At 33.6% G+C, this 11519-nt stretch overlaps 1 protein-coding gene across 1 annotated transcript; it reads right to left on the bottom strand.

The window, feature by feature from the left end:
* On the bottom strand, positions 3997–4934 carry LOC104751575 (vacuolar iron transporter homolog 2). The gene has a single exon (XM_010473537.2). It carries the CDS (start codon positions 4847–4849, stop codon positions 4259–4261), a length of 591 nt encoding a protein of 196 aa, XP_010471839.1. The 5' UTR covers positions 4850–4934; the 3' UTR covers positions 3997–4258.

Raw genomic sequence — 11519 nt, 5'->3', positions numbered from 1 at the left:
ATGAGGTCATATTGTCATATTAAAAGTAAGAGTAAAACCTAACTTATATATATTTACAATTCACAACAATTTGTTTTCAAAAAAAAATATTCATTTTGGACTGTAAGTACCTAGCTATATATTTGATAAATGATACATTATTAGAACAATGTGCATTCTGAGACTATAACAAAGACGTGGAATTTACATAAACATATCTCAGAGTTTATTACCAACGATGTAATTAGTAGGTGACATTTCGTCAAAATATGGATTTAACTTCTTTGGTCGAATGTTTTCACATTACCACTTTGTAACAGAATTGCAAGAAGAAAAATTGGGTCCTTTACACGATAAAACTTACTCATGGTTTGATAACTAATTTAGCAGAGAGATTTAATGTTAAGGGCCTAAGCGTGAGTCGAAAGGTTTTATTTTTCATCGTCCACATCTAATCGTTTATTACAAAATCAATTTATATAGTTTTAACTTTTTCAGTTTTCACTTTAATTCTTTGTAAAAATTGTTGTAAGGGAGGTTTAAAATTTAAAGGTTGTATGCTTTGTTATGTGAGAATTTAGAATTTTAATAACATCAAGTATATAGTTTTATATTGATTAAGCAAACTTAAAAATTACAATTTACAGATGTAGTAGTAAATGAAAGAAAGGAAACAAAGCTTTATATTTTGGTTAAGATTATATAATGATTCTGTAATTTTAATGTTAAGTATTATTATTCAGAGTTTTCTTAATATTTGGTTATTAAGAAGGTGACATGCTCCAAGGTTACTGTGATGGCCATCCCAGGTCCGGCCCACAGGGTAAGGAAGTAAAGTCAAAAATTCGAGCCTAAAATTTTAAAAGCCTTTTTCACTTAAAAATCTGTTAAATAAAAAGCTTTTTTTTTAAGGATATGTATAATGATTTTTTTATTTATATGTAAAAGAATTTTTTTCTTTTGTAGGATATGTAAAAGGCCTAAAAATATCAAGTTGTGGCCTTATATAAAAAACCTATAACTTTTTTCATAGGTGAAAAAGATACATTTTTTTATTTTTGTGTAGGGCCCTCATGAATATTAGGCCGGCACTAGCCATGACTCGGACAACAATGGTGAAGACCATGCTCTTGCCTCCTCACCACTGCCTCTGTCCGTGAACTACAAGCCTACGGTTGTTACATCCTTTTCTAACCCTTGAATCATAGTATTTAATCAGGTTACACGCCTGCTATGTTTTCTTTTGCTAAGGGAAATTTAGTATTTATGTAATTGGAGAGGAATGTTGAAAAAATAGCTACTCTGTTAACACTTTGAGAATAAAAGATCATTACACACAACAAGGTTTTACAAATCTGGCATACATAATATTCTTTCTCCTCAAATTCTCTTTGTTATCAACCGAAAAACATCCCTATCCTTAAGCCCTGATTAGGTCAGGAACAGTGGAAAAACATACCAACAATCAGAAGAGTACAACTGATCCATAACTAAGCCTTCACTTGCAGAAAATCCTCAATCCGTTGGATGAGTTGTTTGGCCGTCAAAGCACCCTACTAGAAGTCACAAGGAAAGAAAACGTTTGTGAGTAAGATCAACAACTTTTAAGAGTATAAACACCAAAGTAAACCACAGAGATCTAAAAATACGATAGAACTCATCATACAAAGCGATCACAAGGCTCTCCATCTTTGAACAAGATAAATGTAGGAAGGGCTTCAATCTTGTACTTATTGGCAATACTCGGGTACTTTTCGGTATCGATCTTCACCACCTGGATCTTGTCTTTCAGGGTTGAGCTCACTTCATCGAGTATTGGAACCATGAACTGGCAAGGACCACACCTGTAAAACGAACATTATATTCTGAATTACTAGCTTTTCAAAATCAATATGTCAAAAACGAATAAACTCAATAAGCAAACAGACTACAATGGATCCCAAACTAGACCAAGTATGTATATTCATTCATGTAGCTAGCTAACACCGGACTCAACATATCTCCCTGCGGAAAACATCCGAGAGAGGACCAGGGAACTGAAAGCTGATGCAAAACTCAAAGTGCCAGGTCTATTGGTTATTGCTTCACCTGGCCAGGAGTCCCTTACGAATCTGCGGTCAATAGGTTCAAGTTTGTGTGACCTTGCCATTTTGGTGGTTGACATAACGCATGGGTTAGAGCCACAGACAATAGAGTCTCTAGATCTTTTGAGGATGAGGAATACAGAGTTCATTATTGCATTGAATAGGGTGAGACTGATTGGTCATTCTGCTAGGATGGGATTTTCGTTATCTGCGTATGAAAAATAAAATCTTAAACTTCCAGGTGGATATGCTATATGGATGGAAAACATGCAAAATTGCTCCTATCGTGAGGGAAATTAGACAGCAAACCGAAGATGTTATAAAAAAAATTTAACATGATGTTATAGTTTAGAGTTCCTATGTATGTTTTGAGTTGAGCTATAAGTTGGTGGACATATTGTTCAAATTATATTCTTTCATTGGTATTCCAGATTATTACCCAATTCAAGGAGCAAGGACTTAATTCTGAGCCATGTTATGCCCTGTCTGCGTCGATGCAGAACAAACAAATTCATCTTCCTGCTTCTAACCGAAGCATTCACAGAAGATTTGAGAGAATAAAGAGAGACAAAAGCGTGTTTTGTGTTTGCTTCTTTTTTTTTTTGGTTTCCTTCTCCCTGAAAAAGTGCTGAATAATTGGTTCATGAACCTTCCTGCTAGCAAAATTGCAGGGAAAGAAGAGCCTTTTGAGTCTTTGAGATATACACATATCATCATCATCCTTATATGCCTTTTTGACTTATTTCTATTTTTGTTGACTAAGGAAAAGTACTCCGATAAATTTTTTTTTTGTGTGTCTAATTATGTTCTCTATGTGGTGTTGAAGCTTGAGTTTTGGTTTTAGAAAAATGGTTACAAAAATGAAAAATCACATCTTATATCAAATACTGAATGGAGGTTTCTAGTCAAAGGCTTTAAAAACTCAGCTTTGGTTATCAAAATATACATTACACTTATATAACATTATTTTTTTCTCATCATAACAGAAGTTTTTTTTTTTGTTGAGAAATTTCTTTATATTCGTAATAATGATATGGGATTCGTGTAACTAAAAGCAAGCTGCTCCTCCTTTTATGGAGATGTGAAAGCATGAACGGAGAAATAATACTAGTACATACGATTATTAGTAGACGACAACAGTTTTAAAGTAGCTCTCTCTTTTTCACTTTATGGATGTTACGTTGTAGAGATAATTGATATGTTATGTTCAATGTTATCAGTGATGTATTGAAACTCTGGTCCATTGCTTTACTGTGTACGTAATATGATCCTTTTACTCTTTCAAAACATCATTTTCCCGTTTTTCAAAAGACAATTTTTTGGTCGGCAATATATTTCTCTACAATCTATAGGTTTAGACGTTTAGTCCATCGTGAGATTAACAACATTCTCCATAGGGGCTGTTACAAACCTTACACATAGGTAGTAGAGACAAACTAACCAACACAAATGAGTTGAAACACCCTCTCTCGCATATAACGATTTTTGGATACACATGTGGGAGATGCACCATGATGATTAGGGGTCTAAATTGGTTTCTTTTATAGCGCATTTTTGTATATATCCACAAAGACACAAAACGTCCAATTTAAGTTGGTTTCTTTTATAAGGCATTTTGCTTATAAATTTACATTAATGATAATGATTTGATGTTAGATCAGAGCAGAGACAAATTCAAATTATTGACAAGCAAACTCGGACGTTTGTCTTCGATAAAAATATGGGAGACATAAGATATGATCGAGCATGGAGCAATGGTTGCTTCACGATAACACAAATTTTGATTATAGTTATTCAAATTGAAATTCCTTTAAATCTTGCTAATTATAATTGCATTTGTTGTAAAACGTCTTAGAAAAAAAAAATTACAGAAACATCCTATATATCATAGATCTGTGAAATAAGCAAACCGTCATCGTAATTCGTACACATATTTACGATATCCACCGTCAAACAAACAAGCTTCTCAATATTGTCACCAAATCTTCAAAATTACATCTTTAATAAAATTGAAACATATGACCACTTAATTTTCATAATCTGATTACCTATGAAGATCATTTTAAAGTAGAAGAGTTTAGATTTGTTTAAAACATACAAGTAAGTTTCACGAGTTTCGAACTAAAATCCGTTACAGGATTAACAATCCTTACCTTTAAAATCTTATATCAAAGATTTTATCACAAAACAACAATTTAGAGTCCATGCAACCCAATAAGCTTAGTCAACCCGAACGTAACCGCCATAGCTAACCAACCTCCAAACAAAACCCTAGCCGATGACCTAACCGCTGGTGCCTTCCCAAGTGCTGCTCCTAACCACCCAAAAACCATAAGCGCCACCGTAACCGCCACCACAACCGCAACGATCCTCATTTTATACTCCTTCACAAACGCAGCCGCCAAAAGCGGCACAATCGCACCCGCGGAAAACGCAAGTGCGGACGCAGCCGCCGCTTGTATCGGACTAGGAAGCTTCTCTTTCTCTATCTCTCCATTGTCTCTCTCCATCTGAGCCAACTCTATGTCGTACTGAGAGTAAACGGAGACAAACTCTCCGATAGCCATACTACAAGCTCCGGCGACCATTCCGGCGAATCCGGATAGAATCATGGCCTTGACGTCATGCTTCACGGCGCCGACTCCCATCATCAACGACGCGGTGGAGACAAGACCGTCGTTAGCTCCGAGCACGGCGGCGCGTAGCCATTGAGAACGTTTTGAGTAGTCGAAGGTTGTTGATTCCTTCTCTATGTCCATGTTCGTGTTATGACCTAATTGATCCATGTTTTGACGATATCTCTTTGTGTTTTTTTTTTTGTTTATGTTTTGTTTTGTTGAGTAGAGAATCGAGTAAGTGTGGAGAACACACGCCTAGGCTGAGTTCTATTTATGGAGATTTTGGGGTTTACTTTTTGGTTTGGTGGAGACAATATGTGGAGCATCATCAGCACTTATTGTTTGTTTGATTTTTGGTTTATTAATTTTGTTAAATACAAAAGAAAAAAATAGCAAATCGCACTAAGTTATATGGCCAGGTTAATTACATTCAGATACTATTTTGCAATCGATATTCGATGTTATAAATCGAGAGTTGGATTTATTTTTCTAATTTTAAGTTTGGCTAACAACTTCAACGAGTTTATTACAAAATGATTATGAACTAAATATGAATCCCCCAAACTTAAGTGGTATGTATGGATACGCATCTTATACATTTTTTGTTTACACTTGTCGCCTTGTCGGCATATATAGACGATATATTCATATATAGCTTTGTTTTTAAGTTAACATAAATGATTGTCTTTACCTATATAAAAGACCCAAATTGTAGAAAAACAGTTGATAAATAATCGTAAGTATCATGACAATTTGATTTTTCTGTTTTAATAATAGTTCACATGCAGTTATATATAAAAGGTGAGAATCTGAATATAACATACGATCATATTTATTCGGGTTCCATTTACGTAAACTATGCGATAATAAGACTATAAGAGCCCGGGAAATTGTACCATACCATACATGCATGTTTAATACGCAATATGATTAGATAGATAAAAGCTATAGTCATTTTCAATATGAAATCGAAATTGGTACACTCAGCATAGGGGAAAATAGCATTTTTATACTTTGTTTCTATTAAGAAATCGGTTCGAGAATTAAATTGAAAAAGAACAAAACATTTAATTATAGATAAAATATAACGAGTAGCCTCACAAAAAGGTGTTGTATAAACCACATTTTGGTGTGTTTATCGATATTTTTATATAACTAGAATACAAATTTCTTAGTGAGGCCAAAAAAGGCCGTTACATATAAGAAGCTGTTCTGTCCTCTTCATAATCAAAGGCATCCATGTCTTCTAGGGAAAAAGAAGAACAGAACTTATAAAAAGGAAAAGAAAATCTCAACTTGATCCTTTACTATACGCAACCTTTAACCCAATTTAGTTGAGCATATCTATTTCAACCTGATCCATTGCTTACTGATTCTACCTTTGATACTATTTTCATGTTTTAAAAGTAATTTAAAGTAGTTTTATTTAGATGAAACCATGACGTAAGTGAAAATTTTGCTGATATTTTACATGTTGAGACTAATATATACATGGTATCTATCTCAACATATATATAAGTTAAAAAAATGTCACTCCTTTTTACTAAATTATATTTTTCTCACAATATTCTAACCACACGAAAATTGAGGTATCGTTTATCAAATCAGTTTTTTCTAATCCTGTTTAACATTGTACAATTTTCTTTTCTATTTTACTTTAGTTTTCTTTTAATTTATATTTATACCTTATTCCTCGACAAAGAAATGAACCAAAAAAGGAGAAAAGGAAGGGGAGATGAGAGTAGCTAGCTAATCAATCACAATATTCATTTTATTTTAATTTTTAGTAATGTTTGACCCCAAAAAGTTATCAATGATTTTAGATTTTAGTAGTGATTTGACCAAAAGTTATATCACATTTGAATGGATTATGGATATATCACACGAAATACGTATACCTTTTGAATAGGGGCTGCTTATTTTGGGAGTTTTGTATTTCATATGTCGGTGTAACTAGTTGTTTCAACCATATATATATATTAGAAATGCAGTTAAAACTATATGGCTGGTTTGATTTGTTACAACTTATGAGCGTTTCATCAATCAAATAACTTTATAATAAAAAGGGAATCAGATGTTTATTCACACAACATATTCTTAAATCCCCTGAAGACCACAATCCACGATGATCAATTAGATCCGTTTGAAAGTGAAAAACCTAAACAACAAATAGATAGTGAACATGTGAAAGTAGGGTTTCGTGATATATAAATCAATAATGAAACATATAATAAAGAAATGGATTGATGAATTGGAAAGCACTGCAAAAATTATAATGAGATATAATAATAATGGAAAGAGACTGATAAGTAAAGAAAGAGGAAGAGTGTGGTTGCCACACGAAGAGCACCATCCTTCGCCATCATCACCCACGCATCACCACACTTGTACATACACCACCACTCGATTCATCCTACACTTAATGCAGTCTCTCAATTGTTAATTTAACTATAACAATTTATATAATAATATAATATACTGTATATATATATATATATATCATCCAATAAGCATGCATACGTACTCGCCTACGTACATGTATACTCATCTTGCCACAACGATTCACATTATAAAAGTTTTGGTCTTTTGGAATATGTTAGACAGCTAGCAAGTGTTTCAAACATATATAGTAGACACATAAGACCATCATTAGTGAGTAACCCACCGTAGTTACTCTCATATTAATTAAATATATAATTAATACTAAATTAAGTAAAGTAACCCTAACAGAAACTTAAGCAAAATCACTCTATTACTAGAGAACCCAAAATAAGGTTGTTCAAACATTTAAATAATACTTGTTTAATTTGTGTTTATTAATTATCAAACTTTAATTATATTAAATGACAAAACAATTATTAATTTTTTTTATATTACATACAATTGAAAACAAATAAATTTTACAAACTTTAGAATATAAAACATATTTTACAAAATTCGGAACAGTAAACATAATTTATAAAATTCGGAATATTAAACATATTAAACAAAATTCGGAATAAGATTTATTGTGCAGTTGCCCCAAATTTTTGCCAGATATGTTCAATCAAGTCTTTCTCCAAACGATCATGCATTTGTGTATCATGAAGGTCATTCCGAATGCCCATCATATTATTTATAGTTGTTGGCATATCTGTAGAATACGATAAATCGACATGGGAACTTCCGCTTCCTTCTCCTTGATAGAACTCTGTTGGATAGTAGAAATTGTATTCATGTCGTTCGTCTTCCACTATCATGTTATGCAGGATTATACATGCTCTTCACGTGAATGACACTAAAAACCAACACCCATTCACTTCTTACAACCAAGACAGACCCGTGAATGACACTAAAAAACATCCCTCACTCACGGGTTACAACTCGCTTCCATCTTGCTGTCATCCGCAAGCCAACATGTTTCCCTTCACGAGACTCCTTAATATGTTGTCCCAAAACCTGAAACAAAAGATAAAAAAGAGTTAAACATGAGATAAACAAACAAGATAATGATGAGATAAACTAAGAATCAAACAAACAAGAGATATAATATTGAAACCTAAATGTTTGTCAACATTTGATCAACCAGTTTGTCTCTAAGTAGAGCTTCAGTGGGTGTTAGTTCAGACTTGTTAAGGAGGCTGTCTAGCAGTCTCATTTTGCTGTTACTCTCTTTAGCTGCTTGTTCTTTATCCTTCATTGCTCTTTTTCCTTGAACTCGCTTGTGCATAAAACCCCACAAACTTATTGACTAGGTGGTTTATCTTGTTCCACCTAGCCTTACATTGTGAAGGCCCTCTTGCTATTGAACCAGATGAGCCATCGTTTGCTTTGTAGTAGCCAGCAACCCTCTTCCAGAAACTTTGAAGCCGCTGTTCATTACTTACAACTAGATCCTTGCTTGTATTCAACCAAGCGCTTATCAGGTTGATATCCTCATCTGCACTCCACCGCTTTCTACTTCCTCTTCCTCCGTCTTCTTCATTCTCATCAACCGTTAACTCGATACAGTCTTCATACTCTTGTGATGGGCTAAAGTGAAGTGGTTGAGAAGAGAAGTTAGAGTTAAAATGGACAGGCTGAGAAGAGAAGGTGGAGGTAAAGTGTACAGGCTGAGAAGAGAAGGTAGAGTTAAAATAGACAGGTTGAGAAGAGGATGTATTTGTGAGAATCAGATTATCTGAACCGATGGAATCGTTTTGAGAATTCATAAGATCAACAAAACATGTTTGTTATGGAATGCGATTAATGTTTCTTGGATCCATTTCGGGTGTTAGTGAAAGCGAAAAGGGTTTGTAGAGAAGAAGTTAATGGTTTTTGTTATTGCTTAACATTGAGGTTTAGGTTTGCTTTTAAAACAAGTGGGTTTAGGTTTGCAACATTAAGTTTTTACCTACACTACAACAACCACACATTTATCACATTAAAACAATGTACAAACCCTATATCATCAAACAATAAGTTTGATGTTGAAGCATTCATCAATTACTGATTCGACAAGTACCTAATCTTACCTAAAGACACAACCAATTAAATTACAAACTCACACTTGAAGAGATAAGACAAGAACACTCTCGGAAATTTTAAACTCAATAATGTAAACTAACCACAAAGCAAACATAACACTATAACACTTGATGAAACTCAAACTCAAACTCACACTCAAACACTTGATCAAATAAGACAACAACAAACGGTTCATGACTTATGAAAGCTATAAGACTATACAAAACACAAAGTAAACATAACACTCAACCTCATCTCAACACACAACCACAAACAATATCTATCAACAACATGTGAAAGGTAGAGTACCATACCTTTTAAAATAAGAGAATCCAACCCGCTGTCACCACTTTATGTTTATCACTCCAAAATCAAATCCATTTCACCTCGCACAAAACATGACATTTATATCAATAGTAATCACACAATTACTTATACAAACAAACACAAAACACATTCTACTCTTAGTAACAACAAGAGACTAATCTCAACAAAAAATACAATAAACCGATTACAATCATAAACCCTCCAAACCAAACTTCAAATCAACACGCCATCAAACTAATCTCTTAATCAATTGAACATCAAACTAATCTCATAATCAATTTAACATCAGAATATTAAACATATTTCGAGAACAATCTGAAACCCTAAACATCAGAATAATCCCATCATTAAATCGGAATTGAGAACATGAACCTTCGTATCTCACGGTTACACCACCGTCGTTTGTCTCCCATCGTCGTTTGGGTGAAGATAACATCAAACTAATCTCCGCCGTCGATTGTCGTGAGAACCGAACCGTCGTATCTCACCGTTACACCGATATGGAAGCCATTGCCTCCGACTGAGCAACAAACAACCATTTTACGTTGAAAAATTCAATAGATTCGACGTGAATCTATTGATTTCTCCGATTTCTCAAGAAATCGCATGTTTTATCTCCGAAGCAAGGGAGAAAGAAGAGAGAGAAACAGTCGGCGAGAAAGGGAAAAAGAAATGAGAGAAAAAAAATTTTCTCTTTTATATTTAAAAATCCACCACTCAGGAGACGCCACGTAGCATTCTCTTAGAGTTACTCGGAATGTTTCCGACAGAATCAATTCTCAGGCAAATGGACTCAAATAAGGGGTTTTATTAATATTTTGAGGCCCAAATCCAAGAATATTTTTGAGAGAACCCATTAGTAATGATGCTGTAAGATCATATATATATATATATTTAAAAGATAAGATCACACAGTTTCTCGTAACATATGTCATATATATAGTAACAGTTTCTCGTAACATATGTCATATATATAGTAACATATTCCATATATATTCTATCGTAATTTAAAATTTAATTAGACTGTGATAGTTTTCAATTTTAATTCGTTATTATCCATTGATTTAAAAGCTGTGAATCCTTATATATGTTAGTATTGTACTAATATCACTTGATTGCGAGGAAAGGTTTCAACTTTATTTTATCTTTAAAAACCAAATAATAGGAACATGACTTCTGTATGGCTGTAGTGGAGTTTTAAGATTTGACGGTTCATGCTTTCCATTTGAAGGCTTTGTTAATGACTATGTGTTGTCTCGTTTTGTCTACCATTATACGAAACAAAAAAGATTATATTCTCTTACGTATATTCTCTTCGAATATAACCATATAAACACACAAATTTAATTTAATTTCATGAAAAACATATACTTTTGTTTACAGAAAAAAAAATTGACGCTTGGAGTCCCTCACTACTTTTGTATAGGCTGAAACAAAGCAGGTCTCAAAATATGGGCCGTTAAAATCATAGTTCTTTCCATTAGGCCCATTTGGTACAATATTGGGAATAACCGGGAAAATGGTATATTTCTATCCGTACTATTTGTAAAGTGTATATTTCTACCTGAACAAAAGAGAAGTGTATTATCCAACCTGAACTCTAATAAAATTCAAAATTACTACCCAGACTTTGAAGCGTTTCGATAAGACTTTGAGTGATTCATATGACACATAAGCAATGATGTGGCAAGAGTTTTTGGAATGAAACTCAAAACGACGTCGTTTTGATTTGGGGGAAAAACTTCAATTAGGGTTTTTTTTTTTTTTGATTTCACGATTCGTTTCTCTCTTTCTCTTTCTCTTTCTCTGCGAATGCGTTCTTCAATTAGGGTTCTTTCTCTTCGAAGAAATCAAATGGATAATCAAAGAAGAGGTTTCCCCAAGAGATGTCAATGTGGAGAACCTGTTGTTTTGAAGACATCGACAACTGCTAAAAATCCTGGAAGATTGTTTCATGGGTGTCCGTTTGGAAGGGATGGGGTAAGTGTGATTCTCTAAATTTTGTTGTATAGTTTGGCTGTGTCTG

This window comes from Camelina sativa, chromosome 16 (assembly GCF_000633955.1).
Source record: "Camelina sativa cultivar DH55 chromosome 16, Cs, whole genome shotgun sequence".
NCBI lineage: Eukaryota > Viridiplantae > Streptophyta > Magnoliopsida > Brassicales > Brassicaceae > Camelina > Camelina sativa.
This window is presented reverse-complemented; position numbering and strand designations above follow the sequence as displayed.

Excerpts from the sequence above, each read along its gene's own strand:
- LOC104751575 (XM_010473537.2), bottom strand. The coding sequence starts at position 4,849 with ATGGATCAATTAGGTCATAACACGAACATGGACATAGAGAAGGAATCA.